Source organism: Panthera tigris, chromosome D4 (genome assembly GCF_018350195.1).
Source record: "Panthera tigris isolate Pti1 chromosome D4, P.tigris_Pti1_mat1.1, whole genome shotgun sequence".
Lineage (NCBI taxonomy): Eukaryota > Metazoa > Chordata > Mammalia > Carnivora > Felidae > Panthera > Panthera tigris.
Genome location: NC_056672.1, coordinates 70,756,069 through 70,774,384, shown reverse-complemented (window position 1 = coordinate 70,774,384; position 18,316 = coordinate 70,756,069). Strand labels below are relative to the sequence as shown.

At 38.9% G+C, this 18,316-nt stretch overlaps 1 protein-coding gene and 1 long non-coding RNA gene across 3 annotated transcripts in view; one reads left to right on the top strand and one right to left on the bottom strand.

The window, feature by feature from the left end:
- Window positions 1-5,750: 5,750 nt before the first annotated feature.
- The window catches only part of MUSK (muscle associated receptor tyrosine kinase), a 91,494-nt gene continuing 78,928 nt past the window's right edge, over window positions 5,751-18,316 (bottom strand). For both annotated transcript variants that reach the window (XM_007094282.2, XM_042964853.1), the window contains 5 exons: window positions 17,282-17,457; window positions 10,399-10,600; window positions 9,714-9,905; window positions 7,859-8,007; window positions 5,751-6,710 (listed from right to left, as the gene is read on the bottom strand). In XM_007094282.2, coding sequence (XP_007094344.2) covers window positions 6,028-6,710; window positions 7,859-8,007; window positions 9,714-9,905; window positions 10,399-10,600; window positions 17,282-17,457 — 1,402 coding nt within the window. In that variant the 3' untranslated portion in view covers window positions 5,751-6,027. The remainder of the gene's footprint in view (window positions 6,711-7,858; window positions 8,008-9,713; window positions 9,906-10,398; window positions 10,601-17,281; window positions 17,458-18,316) is intronic.
- The window catches only part of LOC122233191, a 149,909-nt gene continuing 142,117 nt past the window's right edge, over window positions 10,525-18,316 (top strand). The window contains exon 1 of the long non-coding RNA XR_006210687.1: window positions 10,525-10,602. This is a non-coding gene — a long non-coding RNA (uncharacterized LOC122233191). The remainder of the gene's footprint in view (window positions 10,603-18,316) is intronic.

The following is an 18,316-nucleotide window of genomic DNA, read 5'->3' as shown; positions in this document are numbered from 1 at the left end:
ATTGAATATCATTTCTTTAGCAATGCATATTTACATAATCACATCATTATAGATAGTGTTCCTTTTCTTCATGATTAGAACCAACCTATTGTCAATACTCAAATCTTAATGTGTTGCAGAACCAAATGCAAATATAGAAACGGGTATAGCTGACAGCATGCAGCAATATAAATATATATATTTAAAATTTTTTTTAACATTTATTTATTTTTGAGAGACAGAGAGAGACAGAGCATGAGCAGGGGAGGGGCAGAGAGAGAGGGAGGGAGACACAGAATCCAAAGCAGGCTCCAGGCTCCGAGCTATCAGCACAGAGCCCGACGTGGGGCTTGAACTCACAAACAAGGAGATCATGACCTGAGCCGAAGTTGGACACTTAACCAACTGAGCCACCCAGGCGCCCCTGTGTAAGTATATTTTAAAAAATATAATGATAAGAGGGGCACCTCTTGTCATTGGGGGCACCTCTTGTCAGTGGGGGGCACCCCCCCCCCCGACTGGGTGGAAAACAAAGAGTTGGAGGCTTAAACAACTAAGCCACCTGGGCGCCCCAAGCATTATTTTAAAATAAACCAACCAGGATCATAGAGGAAGAAACTCCTAAGTTTTTGAAACTATCATAATGCTAATACCAAATTCTAACAAAGAAGAAAATGGTAAACTTTTAATTTTATGAACTTATAAATATGGATGCAAATAAATGTTAACAAAACAGGTTTGGTAGTAAATTAAAAGTTTAATGTGACACATCCAAAGAGAGTTTATTCCCAGAACATAAGGATATTTCAACATTTGGAAATCAATTCATACATTTCTACTTATTAACAGATTAATGAAGGAAAAAGCCACAGTTATCTCAAAAGACTGAAAATTCACCCTTCTTTCCTGTTTAATAAATTCTTATAGTAAAAGACAAATAGAAGTATATATTTTTGACATGATAAAAGTGGTTAAAATGTGTATGACAAATTTTAGCTCCTTAGTATTTAAAGTGCTTTTTACAAAGCAATAAGAAAAAAGATACACCAAATAGAAAAATAATAGAAGGAGGAGGCAAATCACAGAGTAAATCGATTGTCCCCAAAACATTAAAAATATATTCAATCTTATCTCATTTAAAGAAATATAAGCATAAGCTACAAAATAGAATTTTAAGCTATTATACTGGAAAGTATTAAAATGCTCAGGATTGGAGAATTTGAAAGAAACAGGCTCATCTCTCATCTAGTTGGAAGATGTGTATATTGATAAATTAATTCTGGAAGATAATTTGTCAACATATTCAAAAGTATTAAAAGGGTATAGATAATCTTTGTTCTAGAAATTACATTTCTAGAAGTTGTGTCTAAAGAAATCACTTGAAATAGATATTTACAAAATTTAGCAAGAAGATTAATAATCAAAATATTGTATTTATAATGAAAAATAAAAATAAATGTCCAACAATGGAGTAATAGTTAAATATTATAGGTCCGCATGATGGAATATTTTTCAACCACCAAAAATGATGAGGCACATGAATACTTATTGATGTGAAAGATGTTTATGATTCATTCAGTGAAAAAACAAAGCTCAAAAGAATATAACAGTATGATCTGGTTTTCATTTAAAATGATTGTCTATCTCTATCTATCTATCATTTATCTATTTGCCTACCTACCTATACACTTATCTGAAAACAGCTGGAACTTTATTTGTCATGCTGTTAATGTTAGTTACCACTGGTTGGTGTTTTTCATTTTCCCCATTATTTTACACTATGTGTTGTTATTGCATATTATTGCTTATTTTCTTTTCAAAAGATTATGTATTGCTTGTGCAATAAAGTATTGCTTGTGCAATAAAAAAGTAAATGCTATTTTAAGGTAAAAAAAGCATGTATATATTTTCCCTTTTGTGTAAAGTATGACAACGTGTCAATATTTGTTTTATAAAATGACTCTTGCAAGTCAATTAGAGAAAAGAACAACACAGCAGAAAAACAGGCTACAGATGATTCCCAAAATAAAAACTATAAGTGACCTAGGAACAAGAAAAATTCAACTTCACTAGTAATTTAAAGCATAAAATCAAAAGGAGATCATCTTTTTCTATCACCAAATAGACAAGTCTTCTAAAAAAAATAAGAGAATTAATTCTCTGTGACAGTAAATTTTTAGGGCTACGAGATCTCTTGTACAATGCAGATGGGAACAATATTTCTAGAGAATATGATAATACTTAACAAAAGCCTTAATGTTGTGCATGCCATTTGGCCCGGACATTCCCTTTCTCAGAATTTCCATAAAGAGATAATTATGCACACATGCAAATAAGGACGATCATCACAATATTGTTTGTAATAGTGAAAATTAGAAAAACTCAAATGTCCAAAAATAAATTAACTAAATTATGGTAATATCCATAACATGGAACCTTATTCAGAAATTAAATTGGACTTCTAGAAGAATAGCCAATGACATGGAACAAACAGTTTATAATACACTGTAAAGTGGAGAGAAGTGTTCGTTTTCTGCTTCATCACAGAACCAGGGAATATGTTCCTTTGGTGCCACATGCATTACCCCGGTATTCTTGTTACATTTGATATTCGACCACTTAACACAGCTTGTTGGTGTCTGTTCTGACGCTTGATAACAATGGTACTGTGAGTGTCTCTCTCTTGTCTCTCCTTATAAATTTATACAGTGATTTTACAATGGGAAAGATCTGTATCTAACAAAGAAAACAGTACTGGTAAATAATGGGTCCATGTTCCTAAGATACAGAACCTGAAGGTGAGCACTAAGGAAATAAGGTAGTGACCTTAACATAACCTGGAAATGCCCTTAGAACTGACAAAAAAGTAAACACGCCGTTTATTTGACTTTGTGACTGAATCAGCAATCCCCAAATATACTTTTTTTTTGCTATTCAAGACTTGGAGAGACGATTAATAGTATAAGGGCTATAGGGCGTCCTTTGAAACTACATACGAATTACAAATCCCGTCCATATAGTCATCAAGTTCAGTTGTTCCCTCTGTACTCATCTGAAGCACCATAGTGTCGTGGTTGAGAGCTCAGCCTCTTTTGGTCATAAACCAGGCTCTGTTGCTCTATGTGTTTGGGTCAGTTACATACTCTCGCTTTGCCTGTGTACTCACATAAAAATGGGCATAATGATAGTACGGACATCACAGGGATAGTGTGCTATTAAAGTTACTATACTTAGAGACCTTTGAATATACATGGTAAGCATTCATTAAGTACTAGCTGATGGTATTTTTATTACTACCATTATTATAATGTGATTTTTGCTGATTTTTCAGTTACTGTAAGTATTTAAGAAAATCGCGTGGTTTCCCTAATACTTGCTTGCTTAGTAACTCACTCATTCTCTCACTGTATTTCCCCATATCTCTGCGCTTTGTTTGCTTTGGGATCTTGAATACCAGAGCCCCCCAAAACACACAGAGAATCCATGAGGCTGTAGAGGCCGCGAAGAAGAGTCAGGAAGGTTAAGGACAGTTATTCAGCGGCAGGGAGGGAAACAGAATAGCTCGAAGTGGTTGGTGAACAACAGAACCAGAGCTGTGGACACCCGGTTCTGAGACGGGATGCCTGCAGCAGGAGCCATACGTTGGGTACTCGGAGTTCCTGTCCTGACTCTGATTTTTTTTGGGGTAGCTTTTCTGATTGGCTTGGCTTCCATGTCTTTCTTTTATAATGAAACTTTCTCAGGGGCGCCTGGGTGGCTCCGTCGGTTAAGCGTCGGACGTGGGCTCAGGTCATGATCTCACGGCTCGTGACTTCGAGCCCTGCTATGGGCTCTGTGCTGGCAGCTCAGGGCCTGGAGCCTGCTTTGGATTCCGTGTCTCCCTCTCTCTCTGCCCCTCCTCCGCTCAGGCTCTCTGCCTTTCTCTCAAAAATAAATAAAACATTAAAAAAATTATATAATAAAACTTTCTCAGCTGAGGAAATGTGAGGACTTCTTTGAAGCTTGCACAACATATATGACACACACGTGTGAACCATTTAAAGTATGCCATGGATATCCACACAAAAGATCCACACTGGATGCTGGGCCTCTCCAGCTTTTCTGCTTTGTTGGCCGCTTGGCCTTTTGTTATGGACTCGGGCTGCAACCTTATTCTTCAGCTAGCCCTTTGGATGACTGTCTCAATTTTGGACTTACAATCATGACTTTTATCTAAAGCACCTCTCTAGGCCTCAGTCCTGAGCTCTGACTTCTCTGTTATATGAATCAGAATTGTGAATAAGCATGTCCTCACGCTGTCATAGCAATGGAATCTGCTTGGGCCTGAAATGGAAGGTTGTGATAGAATCCGTAATAGTCAGATGGGCTGGAAGGAAAGGTACATGAGCAGGAAGGAGGGTTTTAAAAAGTAAAATTGATAGAATATCAGGGAGGAAGGAGTGGGTAAAATCCAGGGTAATTTCTGATGCTTTTGTCTAGATTGCATGGAGGGACTATGAACAAGAAATGGCAGATTTTCCAGCAAAGGCAACAAGTTGTTGCATGAAAGAAAATTTGATTTCAGTTGGATTCTTCCAGCAGACAGCTGAAAATTTCCTTTTAAAAATTCATTGCCCTAACTACCAATTAGTTTGAATTAAAGTAAGTTGGTCTACAGTAGATTGTAATTTTCTCTTCCCTGTTTATTTGCTTTCCAGGAGTATTTGGGTTCACATCATTTCAGAAATGAATTCATTTTATTCATGTTGACCTTAGAAAAACATATATCATGGGGGGGTGTCCTCTCAAAAATCTGTGCATCAGGGATCTGAATTCGAGAGGGTTTTTATTTCTTAAACAATCATAAAATGTAACAAGACAGGGTTAATAGTCCTACAAAAAAGTTGGTAACCAACACTATATTAATGCTATTGCCTGTGGAATTGTTTTCTAGAAGGAAAAAAATATCAAAGTGCACAAAAACATCAAGTTTGAAATAACTTAGAGCCATAAGACCATCTTGAGAAATCTCCTCAACTATGGTTTAGGAGATTTAATAGACTGTGGCAATACATTAGTGGATGACAAATTTGAAATGTGTAGCTTCAGAAGCAAGTACAGAAGAAAATGGTATTACTTTGCAAAAGTTATATACACATTAGTCTACGGTGTTAGTTTAAAAGTTATTATTTCTGCCTGGGTATTCATTGTATATATGAGATGAAAAGAAAAAAAAAAAATAACCAAAAAAGGACATAAAGCCCTGCAAAGTGAAAGAAATAAAATGAAAGCAAAGATACAGAGAAAATTTTCAAAGAAAAAGATAAATACAAAAACATATTTCAGAAAAACTGTAGGAATCAAATAAGCAGATGAAATTTAGGACAAGTGCCCACAAAGGAAAAACTTCCAAAGGAGAAGAAGCATAAAGACAGAAAAGGAAATTAAAAATCACAGTGGGGATATGGCCTTACCGATTTATCATTTTATTCCTTAGAAGCCCTCTATCAGTAAAGTATAACCACAACTCTGGAGAACACAAACAAATATAAAATTATGCACAAATGCAAGAAAGAAATTGAATTAAAAAAACAAAACAAAAACAACCAGCACCCGTCATCTTTGGGTGGGAGACAAAGAATGGTTTTTTCTTCCTAGTGTTCTGTATTTTACCTAAGTGTCTTACAGAAAGATATACTACTTTCATACGGACAGGAGTAAACTCTATTGAAAATGAAGCTCTGTATCACATTTCATATTAAAATTTAATCCAGCAGAGTCTCACTCTGCTGCCAGGCGAGTCAGGAACTGAAGAGGATGCTCTGCTTCCCCGTAAACCATGTCCTCGTCAGCCTTTCCAAGTTGGAGTGGTCTAAGGGATGAGCTCTGCACTTTGCTCTTGGTGAGAAACTGACCTCCCCGCTACTCGCGCGTGGTGCTAGCCGCCCCGGTACTCGCGCGCGTATCCGTCCGCCGTGCTGTCGTCCAGGTGGGAGAAGCGGCTCGGATTCCTGCAGCTCCCAGAGTCTGAACCAGGCCTGCGGTGCGTGCCGCGTAGCGTCCCCGCGCTCAGACGCCCACCGTCCCCTCCGCTCTCTCGCACATCCGCTGCAGAATTCGGTGAATGCTGGGAAAGCTGGGTCTGTCGGCGGGCAGCTTGCTCCAGCACAGGCGCATCAGGTTGTACAGCTCCAGGGGGCAGTCCTCGGGCCGGGACAGGATGTGGCCGTCGCGCACGTAGTAGATGACCTCCTCGTGGGCCATGCCGTAGTAGGGCTGCAGGCCGTAGGAGAAGATCTCCCACAGGACCACGCCGTAGGCCCACACGTCCGACTCGGTGGTGTAGCGGTTGTAGAAGATGGACTCGGGGGGCATCCAGCGGATGGGGATGGCGTCGTTCTCGTTAGCTTTGTAGTAGTCCGCCGAGTAGATGTTCCGGGAGAGGCCGAAGTCGGCGATTTTCACCACCATGTTCTCGCCCACCAGGCAGTTCCTGGTGGCCAGGTCCCGGTGCACGAACTTGCGCTCCGAGAGGTAAGCCATGCCGGCGGCCACCTGCCTGGCGATGCACAGCTGCTCCACGCAGGAGAGCGGTGGCGGGGCCGGGCTGGCGGCCTGGGCCCTCCCGGACAGGTCGCTGTGACTGAGGCTGCACACGGGGTGCGGGGACATGCTGCGGAGGAACTCGTTGAGGTCGCCGTAGGCCATGTATTCAAAGAGCAGGCACATGGGCTTCCCGACGGCGCACACGCCTGCAACCGAAATCACGGCCCTCGTTAGGGTGGGTGTCTCAAGTGACGCGGGGGGAAAGAGCGCTCCCAAAGCACTTGGTGGCCACATCAGAAAACAGGGGCCCCGGTATTCTGTGGATGGCATCGCACTCGAACCCTGACCCCATTTGTTTGGGTGTCAACGTTTGCCTATTTACCTTTTAAGATTCAGCTTATCCATCACTCCTGCTAAGTGCCTCCACTGTAGACCCTGCCTGTTACCAGATTTGCCTTCTATCAGCCTTTAGCGGAGGACCTACTGTCCCGAGACAATCGTACATTTGTTTGAGGTTTCTCCTCCAACGTTTTAGCGCTCTGAAAGCAGAAGTCATGTCTTATTCTTTTTTTAAATCCCATACACCTACCACGTGTGCGGCACAGCAAGTACTCGGTACTTGTTTGCCGAGTGAACTTACAAATGGCGCTTGCTTTGAGCATGTAAGCTACTTACTCTTCCCGCTCTTTCTATGGGGAAGGATGGTAAAGAAGATGTATGACATTTGGAAAGGATAACACAATCCAAAATCTTAGGTAAAGTGCTCAGTAAAATTTTTCAAACTTTAGCTTTTAGGATGTTCATTCTAGAAAGAAAAAAAATGTTAACATAAATGGAGTCTCAGGGTTAGTGCCAGGAGGACATTTGCAAAACTTAATTTCTTGCTGTATTTGAGAGGGAAATAGGACACCTTGAAATATTAGATCATTTGGGTGCAATTTCACATCACTGTAAAAATAGATTATTAGACCTATTATTCTTTTTTTCAGGCAAAAATTAGAAGTCTCTGTTCAAAAAGGAAGAGAAATAATGAATGCTATCATCTTGGCTTATTTATATTGGGCCTGGTTTTTAATTCCAGGGATTTAGCAATCAGTATATTTATACATTCTAGAGAGAAAATTAAATGACAACATACTTCTCTGAGTAATTAAAAAAAAAAAGCGATGTTTTGAACTGAGGTTATTTAATGTAACGTTCCACTCCTTGGTGCAGAAAATATATGGGAAGGAACAGGGATGGCTCTCTGACAAAGAAGTGAAGGAAAAAAGCACAAATGTAGGGGTAAAGGAGGAAAACTTGGGAAGCTTCTGTTTGGGGGATGCAATGCATTTCTTCATTTCTATAGTCATACCTAAGAGTTTCACAATGTTAGGGTTATCAAATTCTGCCATGAGGGCTGCCTCCCTCTGAAAGTCGGCTTGCATGTCTGCTGAGGCTTCTTCTTTGAGCATCTTCACTGCCACCATTGTGAAAGGTTCATAGGGAAGTAAGCCCGGAGCCCTGAGAGATACATTCGTTTAGAAAGAAATCAAAGATCGGGAACACCATCTACCCACATTAATCTACCCACATTCATATACATTCCTTCCACTTTTGCAGCCTTTCCCAGAGCCACAGAATCAGAGTAAGATGCCAACAGTAGATCGTACTTAAAACTCCTTGACTCCAATTAATAAAAATCATTGGGACTATTTTCAACACAGATTAAGTTTGAAAAATGCATTATTTGTACATTTCGGGAATATTAAAGTACACAGATCCAATGAGATTGTCATTACCATCCTAAGCCCTTAATGTCTGGCCAGACTCGAAATTCCTGGAAGGCAGGGACCATGGCTTATTCTTTATATCCCTCTAAAGCCTCAAATGGTGCCTTGCATATTTTTGGTTCCCAGTACGTATTTGTGTGAGGTTTTCATTAATTATGTAACCTCCATACCAGGGCTACTATGAGTGGAGTTGAGGTTGTGTCCTGCCCAAGAACACCAGGACCGAATGACAATTAGTGATTAAAACCAAGTCCACATTCTCTGGCCCAGTTGTGTGTCTTGAGCCACATCCATCCGTAAAGGGTATTTCCTTCCAGTTCACAGAAAGGCAGTAAATGGGCTAGCATTGACCCCCATATGTACTGCTTCCTTGAGCTCATTATGTTCTGGCATGTTTGCATTATTTTTTCCTTTTTCTATTTTTGCCATTCCATGGATATCTATTTATTTATTTTTTAAATTTTATTTTTTTAAATTTACATCCAAATGAGTTAGCATATAGTGCAACAGTGATTTCAGGAGTAGATTCCTAAATGCCCCTTACCCATTTAGCCTATCCCCCCTCCCACGACCCCTCCAGTAACCCTCTGTTCTTCATATTTAAGAATCTCTTATGTTTTGTCACCCTCCCTAGTTTTATGTTATTTTTGTTTCCCTTCCCTTATGTTCTCTGTTTTGTCCCTTAAAGTCCTCATATGAGTGAGGTCAAGCAAAATTAGTCAGAGAAAGACAAATATCATATGACTCCATGGACATCCATTTAATATCTATACGTATCAGACTCTGAATTCTTCTTTTTTAAATTTTTTTTAGTGCTTATTTATTTTTGAGAGAGAGACAGAATGCGAATGGGGGACAGGCAGAAGGAGAGGGAGACGCAGAATCTGAAGCAGGCTCCAGGCTCTGAGCTGTCAGCACAGAGCCTGATGCGGGGCTAGAACTCAAGAACCATAAGATCTTGACCTGAGCTGAAGTCAGACGTGTTTAACTGACTGAGCCACCCAGGTGCCACAAGAGTCTGAATTCTTAAATGGAAACACTAGTTCAAAGTAAATTTTAGATGAAGTGAAGAATATAGCAATAGAAAATGGAAGAGAAGTAAATTTTAGAATTATTTACTAAAAACAAGGCAAGAAATTATGATTAAAATGTGTGATAAAATTATTTCTGAAAAGGAAATATAATTAAACTTTGCTAATTGCTTATAATTTGAATACAGCATAAATGAAGGTTCTCTCCTTCTGCCCAGCCCTATTTTCCAGCAGAGAGAAAAAATTATTAAGATTCAGAGTATAAGTACTCCATGAGATGAGGTTAATGATGTGAAGAATTATTTGATAATAGGTATCATACATTCAGCGTAGGCATCAAAGGAGCGGTCTCCTAGCCTTTCAGGTACAAATTCGGTGGAAAGATTTTTCACATGGGTAACTTTACCTTGCTTGAAAGACCCTTCCAAATGCTCCTTCGCCAATATCTCTCACATATTCAATGTTATTCCTTGGGTACTCCAGGCTCAGCAGTTTGGGATTCAGCAGGAGTGGCATCCTCTGGTACATGGGGTTGGGATGAAGTCTGTCTAGTAAGAGCTCAGAGGGAAGAGTAGTGAGGGTTACCGCCGCTGACTCTCTGCAGGTAAGACAGGCAAGATTGATAATGAGCTCAGGGTCAGGTGAGATCTTTGTACTCAGGCTCGGGTTTTAAAGAGAGAGGATGCTAGGAGGAAACAAAACAAATTATACTAAGGCAACTGAAGATCCTTCAGTTTTAGAGCAAGGAATATTTCATTTGGTCTGGAGTCAAAAAGCACATTTTCGTGGGAATTTTGTCACTATCCAGTTGGCATAGCAATGGGGCTGAGCTGGAGTAGCCATATTCTTCCAAATTATTGTTTAGATTCTCTCTACTGTGAAAAGTTAACATTAGGACATGTGATCCTTTGCAAAAAGGTATTGATATTTTTAAAGATCATGGTGGGGTGCTTGATCTTAAAGCAAGGCATTAGATGTCCTAAAGAGACCGGCCGTGTTGTATAGATCCCTCTTCCCATCCCCAATTCCCATGTTAAGTTTATAGGTTTTAATATATTACTACATGTGATTAGCTTAAATTAGAATCTCACCTTTTCTTATTTTTCCATTGTTTTCGTCTCCGGCAGCAATAAAGAGTAGTTACAGTAAGAAGCACAAATATTGCAAAGCTGGACATTGTGGAGATTATTACAGTCATGGAGTATGTAGGTGAGACGGACAAGGAGGAAGAAGAAGAGGAAGGCAGATTTGGAATGTCCACACTTGGCTTTGAGGACGTCATTGGTGGGAATGCTGTAAGTGAACAATAATTTTTTTCATTCATTCTTAAACTTTTAAGAAGCAATGTTTGTAGTCAAGGAATCTTCGCTAAATTCAAGCAAGTTTAGTAAGCCAAATTTAATTTTAAGGATACGTTTTTATGGATCAGGTCGTCCCTGGTTATATATTTCTAAAGTCCAAGTGTAATAATCCAGGGGTCCAAGTAAATCCAACTTGCAGAATCACAGAATTTTAAAGATGAGACCCAGAGAAAGGAACTGTTTTTTTTCCAAGACAAATGCAGATCCTGGGTTAGTGCTGTTCACACTGCATCATGTTTTTTATGACCTGACAACAGTTATGGAAATTGTTAGGTTATTAAATAAAATAATTTCATGAAATTATATTTGAGGACAGGACTGTCTAAAGTTGAGCTTTTATACACATTTACTGCTGATTTACAAACAAAACAAAAATAATAGGAGATGAAGAGTGGAAATATTAGACACAAATGAGAAGTTAGTTCATCTAAAAATTGAACTGTCAAACTCCTATTAAAAAGGTCAGTGCAGAGGCGTCTGGGTGGCTCCATCGGTTAAGCATCCGACTTCAGCTCAGGTCATATCTCGCGGTTTGTGGGTTTGAGCCCCGCATCGGGCTCTGTGCTGACAGCTCAGGGCTGAAGCCTGCTTCAGATTCTGTGTCTCCCTCTCTCTCTGCCCCTCCCCTGCTCACACACTCTTGCTCTCAAAAGTAAATAAATATTTATTTATTTTTTTAAAAATAAATTTAAATAAATTTATTTATTTAAATTTTTTTTAAAAAGTCAGTGCAGTATGAAAACAAGGTAAAATCTACATTTCCCTGGAAACCGACAGATGCCATGTTCATATCACTCTGTAGAGTACAAAGTCCACTGTGTATCTGTTAAAACAACTTTATTAATTTATATTCTTTTAATTGATAAAGACAAAAACACAGATACAGGGTATTTTAATAATATTGACAAGAATGTTCTAATAGCAAACAATATCCTTTGTACCCTACACAGAAAGAATAAACCCTGTTTTCAAATATTTGCGGAATACTGACAGACCTGGTCTTTTTTCAGGCCACAAAAGTAAATCTCAAATTTCAAAGGCAAAAATCATGTGGAATTACTCCTTGACTAAAGTGCAATTAACAGTAGACTGAGTCAAATCCAATGGCACATCTAGAAAAATAAAAAATTCAATAACTTTTCGATCAAAGATTAAAAAGTAGCCACAGTGACAGATTAGAAAATAGTTTGCTGATAGAGGATGTGAGCTTTGGCCAAAGCCGTCCTCAGTGGGAAACTCGGTGTTGTCTCTTTCCATTAGATAAAAAGGAAGAAAGTGAATGAACTAGACATTTAACTCAAGACTTTGGAAAAGAAACAAAAACTACAGAAAACAAAAATAGGTGATAAAGTAACAGCCAGGTACAAGCAGTAATTAATAAGTTAGAATACACATACCAGAAATGCTAGAATTTAAAAATAGGTCAAGGTTTGGTCTTATCTTTATTAAAGTAGTCTGGTAAGTAGGATTTTAATTTTTAAAAGATAAAAGCATAAACATGAAATTAGGAATGGTAAAGGAGTTATGATAGTAGAATGTAATTATGCAATAACATTTTTTAAATCTTTAGAAAAACGATAGGACCACATTGCCAAATTGGAAAAATCAGAAAATCTTAAGATAGTCATAACCAGGACATTTAAAAGTCTTTATAGAATTACGGAGACATTCTTTTGGTCTCAGAAGAAATAAAATTCCCAGATTTTAGAAAATGTTACAGTAAGAGAAAAATCTATGAAATTATTTTAGAAAGTTATTATAATACTAATATCACACCCTGGCAACATTAGCACCAAAGAAAAGTGCGTTCCTAGATTAAGGAACATAGATTTAAACAATCCTAAACGAAATGTTAGAAAGTGGCTGCAATATAGCAAAAGAATTATATGTTTGATATACAGACATATATTAATATAACACATCACAAAATCAAAAGAAAACTTTTATTGTAGCAGACGCCTAAAGCCGTTTGAAATAGGACACTTGCAAAAGCAGAGATTACAAGGGGTGTCCATGTAGGACTTCTTAGTGTAGCAGTGGACACAGTTATTACGGCCTGAGCACTGGTAGCTGGCAAATGGTTTTAAAGCCCATGGAGACCAAGTCTGGTCCCTTCTGTGACAGGAAGAATATCAGCACAGGACTGAAACTGCAGGAACAGCACAGCAGTGCATTTCGGAGCAATGACAGCATTTCTCATCAGGTGTCACAACAACAGTGGACTTAGCCTTTCCGGGTTCCTTTATGATTGGCTTGAAAGCCGATCTGACTTTCTTTGGACTGAGTCATCTGAAGGTTTTTTAAAAAGTCAATCCAAGATGGGTGGGGAGGGGAAAGCTAGACTTCCTGCTAATAATAAAGTAGGAGTAATCATTGAAAGGCAGAAAGAGGTGACTATGTTTGTATCTGGATTTTACAGGGCAGTTCATACTTATTTAACATGGAAAGGAATGCAATGTAATTTGTAAAATTGGTAGTATAATCTCATTAGTAAATATAAGGATAATTTTTTTTATCAAAAATACAACACATATTGGGGCACCTGGGTGGCTAAGTGGGCTAGGCGCCTGACTTCAGCTCAGGTCATGATCTTGCGGTTTGTGGTTTTGAGCCCCACATCAGGCTCTGTGCTGACAGCTCAGAGCCTGGAGCCTGTTTTGGATTCTGTGTGTGTGTGTCTCTCTCTCTGCCCCTCCCCTGCTCTCACTCTGTCTCCGTCTCTTTCTCTTTCTCAAAAAAAAAAAAAAAAAAAAAAAATCACACATATTAAGAGAGTGATCCATGAGGACTTAGTAAGGTTTATTTTCAAAATGCAAAAATTGGCATTGTTTGAACAATAATTTTGCTTTATGGATTTAATTATATCTTCCTTTCTGGCTAGTTTTGTTATTCCTTGTTTATTGCCTCTGATCTGTTTGCTGTGGCCTTCCCTAGAGGGACATCGATTATCTCTTTGAATCTAAATTATCAATCCACATCTCCAGCATCTTTTTATCTTTGTCTTCTGTCATCAATTTTACCTCCACCCTTTTCCTTTGAACATCAGGGGAGTTTTTATTCACTGATTCATCCATACATTAAGGTAGTCATTAAGTTAGTATTGACATTGGGTCTCAAGAGTACTATGGTGGACACGACAAGTCTTTGTGTTAAGGTATTTAGCTAGGAAATAATTTGTAAACCGATAATTCTAATAAAATGTAATTATAATAAAATGTTGTAAGACTGATAAGCTTGTGAACGGCCTGGGACAGCTCAATTCTAGGTCTAGGCAAACTAGGGAGGTTTTCTGGAGTAAGTGTTTAAGTTGAATAAAAAGGGAACAAGCAGTCGAAGGTATGTGTGTGTGGGTGGAGCGGGAGGGGGGGCAGGGGGCAAGTAGGGAGGTAGTGTTCCACAAAGAAGGAGTGGCATGTATCAGTGTCCAAACCAAGGAGTCGGCATGCTTCCCTAAAAATGCATCTGAAAGTTTCATTGTTGAGTTGGGGGAGTGTGTCTAGGTAAGGCTGTAGATACTAGGTCTGGGTCATAAAAGGCCTTGCATGCCGAGGTAGGTAATTTGGACTTGGCCCGGCAGTAAATGGAGAGAATCATCAGAGGGTTTTAAACAGTGGAGTAGCATGATCAGCCTTTTGCTTTAGAAATATCACCTGCCTGCAGCCTGACCTCCATGGCCGATTTCAAGCTACCAAGACAAAGAAGGTCCTGAATGCAGAGTTGGAAAGAGATGTTCCGTGACGCCCCATCACATAGGATTTCCACTATGCGGATAACAAGGATAAAGAGAAAATCCTCGAAGCTGCTTTCAAAACAGAAACACATTGCTTATAGGAAAAAGTAAGCAGACTCATACCAGACGACCAGTCATTTCCAAACCTAGAAGCTGGAAAAGAGTGAAATCACATCTACAGATTCCTGAGAGAAAAAGAAATGTCACTCAAGGCTATGTCCAGCTCGTTTACCTTTTAACTATGCAGGTGAAAGCAAGCTAATCTGAACATTGCAAGGAAACAGAGACTCTGTCACCCACAAAGCCATCTGAGGAAACACACGAAGTATGTGCAGCCTTGTGGAACTCAGGAATAGTGAGATGTCTGCTCAGCAGACAAAGTAAATAGTACAAAGACATCGCCAGCTCAAAAAGATATTTCACTTCAGCAAAAGAAGTTATACAAATGAAAACTACTGAAATCTTACTGTGTGTGTTCAAGCAAAAAAAAAAAATCTGTCACCCTTCTAAGTGAACTGGCAATATCCTTTATAGAGTTTACTCAGAAATCAAGAAACTTCAAGAAATATTTGAGGGCTTTATAATATTCGACTGAATAAGGATGACTTCTTTGCTTAGATAGCAACCTGCCTGAAAAGCTCAAGCCGGTTTCTTTAGTAATAATCGCATTTAACCAGGGAGCATACTTTTAGACAATTCTCCATGACATGGTCAGGTGAAATGATCCGTTTATGACATTTGGAGTTCATTTTCTGACATGTACCAAAGATTGCATAAAAATAGGTTAAGAGTAGGAAATTGGTTTATTGTTAGCTAGTTGTAGCTAACAATTTTTATAATCGGTATACAAGGCAGAAACATGGATGCTTTCTGTGTGTGTCCCTGTCTGATCTAGGACTGAAGGTCGGCACCTTCCACATGGTAAACCCCCAGTGAGTGCTTGAATGGATGAATGAGTAAACAAAGGGTAACAAAGACCACCGTTGCCAATTAAAAGTCCAGTCAAAGTAGGCTTTAGCTACTTATATGACAAAGGATTGAAGCATTTCTTTTTCCTTCCTTCAATTTGGAAATAACAATTTGACAGGCTTACAGAACAATAGATTTATAGGGTTTCCATACCGCTCTTGTTTATTAATGCGGAGTGATTCAAGTGGGACCAGTGGCATTCTTTGTTTTTATACTTTTAAGTCTTAGTTCTTGAAGGAAGCTGGTAAAATCAAGGCCTGGCACTTTGCCAGGTGCAGAGGCAATTAGGCCCAGAATATACCTCATAGGAAATGAGTATGATTGAAGCCCTAGAAAGCTCAAATCAGAGGAAGTTAGTTGAAATGAAAAACTCTTCCAATTTCATTCTGAAGATGTCTGCATTCTGGTAGGGTTAAAGCATCATCTGATTCAACTTTGTGTCTAGGCCTCTCTTTGCAAGCAACCATCTTGAGTTCCTTCCTAGGGATTTGGAGGCATCCACTTTTAAAACCATTTGATTTGGGGGCTCCTGGGTGACTCGGTTAAGTGTCCGACTTCGGCTCAGGTAACGATCTCACAGTTCATGGGTTCAAGCCCCGCATCAGGCTCTATGCTGACAGTTTAGAGCCTGGAGCCTGCCTCCGAGTCTGTGTCTCCCTCTCTCTCTCTCTGCCTGTGCTCTGTCTCTCTCTCTCTCTTCTCTCTCTGAAAAATAATTAAACATTAAAAAAAAAACCCCAAACATTTGATTTGACCCTGTAAACTTCATATTGGAAATCAGATGTCTTAAAAAACATATCTTCCAAAGGAAAGATCTCTTGTCACAAATGAAGATCATGAATCGGCTCAATGAAGAAATAAATACTTGTTTTCATCTGTAAATAATTAGATGGTCTAAAAATCAAGAATGCAAAATCAGAAGGTGGCATTTTCAGTTGCTTATTTTGTGGCCATTGAAAGGATAAATGAAGTTATAACCTTGGGGTAGGGGATCTCATTTGTATCATTCACTAAATATGCTGCTCTTCATGGCCTAATTAGAAGCTGTAAGCTGAGATCTCTGATGATCTTCCTTCATGTTTTACCCCAGTAAGCAGAGGAAAACAGCCTTTGAGAAGGGACGTACATCCTGTTCTGGACATCATGTAGTAGGAGTGTAAATACGCATGCACGAATCCAATTACATACACATAAGGGTTCAAGGGCACAAACAAAATTACTTACTTGTTAAGTTTTCTTTTTTATAATCTGAGGGGGAAAGGATAAAAATTTGTTTTAAATGAGCATCCAGATATCTCACATATTCTGTGAGAGAGTGCTAAGAAATGCAAGTTCTCTTTCAGCTTTTCAGCATACAACTGGTCAACATGCTTTGCATTCGAATGAGAAAGGATTGTGTCATTGAAATTAAACCAGCTGTTAGGGCTAACAACATAGCTCTTTACAAACGAAGTTCATTAAACAACATGCAGCGATTCAGCTTTGTTTTGTGAGATCAGCACTTTCAACCATGTGGCTTATTTTTGCATGCTTAGAAATCTGCTTCGTTGGCTAAGAAGGGGGACTTTATTCTTTTATTCCACTCATCTGACATAATATGAGGTTTCTTAGCCATTCTCTGCACATTCCAAAAACCGTTACAAGCTTTTATAAGATCCCCTTATGAAATAAGATCTTAAGCAGCAGTTAAAAGTGCTCTTTAATTTCTTTTTGAACCAAATGGAGTAAACTCTTATGCTGACCTGTGCAATTAGGGTGGACAGTAGGATTCTGTGATTAGGTCTCTAAAAAGGGCAGAACTCAAAAAATAAGTTAGAAATGCTTAGAAATATTAGGAGATTTAAGCTCACAACTTAGTTTCTTCAAAATAGTAAATTTGTTGTAACCTCTACAGTATTGAGAGAACTCTGTTACCTAAATATGGCAGTCTGGTGCAGGCCGTGGGGTCCCAGTGCATGCTGGGGAGTTTGGTGCATTCTGGCACGGGGAGCAGGTGCATTCCAGATCTGTAGAGTCCTCTGTGAGTCTTCTCTTCCATTGCCAGCCATTCTTTTGCACAGAAGAGCTCCTTTACTGCCAGGCAGTATTCTCTAAAATATTTTAGGGAGAACAAAACTTGATGAGTCACAGCATATTAAAGCCAAATTTGTGGCAGAGCCTAGATTCTGTATTTTCAAAAATATCATCACAGTACATTGTCTGCTCTTGCAAAAGCATTTTTTAAAGGATCCTTTATTGTAAATAATGTGAGACTTTATGAAATATAGTGTATATCCCTGAGACGAAATGCTGTCTTGTTTGGTTTTCATAGTGTAGCTAACACTACTGAGGGGGAAAAGAATTTTTAAGCTCAAAAGAAATCCCTGATATGCATTCCCTCATATTCATAGTAAAATAAATACAAAGGCACAGAAACAAGGTGCATTGAGTTTTAAAAATACACATAATAAAAGTCATAGATCCTTGTCAATCAGTGTCTAGCCTGAGAGATTCTCCTGTAATCTCAGGGCTAATGGGCAGGGACTGAGGGGCACAGTTGGCCTGTCTGAATGCTTTGCCCATCAGAACAGAAGACATCACCTTCCTGGCAGGTTACAGGAGGGCATATCGTTCCTATCCACCCTGGCCTTGGAGAAGCCACCCCCTGTCCCATTTCCGCATATGCTTCCATCTGAGAAAGTCAGGGTAATGTCTACTTGAATATGAAATGTTATGTTCATTCATGTGTTTTATTGTAAGTGAAGAGACTGAAGAAAGACTAGTTATACTAATTATAATTTTGTGCATTAATACTTATTCAAGCTTATCTTATAAAAAATAGGATAAGACTACATAGGAGAAACCTGGTTAACTCCAAAGTAAGACATTTTGGATTAAAAATAAAAGGAAATTAGAGATTATTAAAGAAATTAGAGATAATAGCAATGTTGTTCATTCAATAGCTAAAGG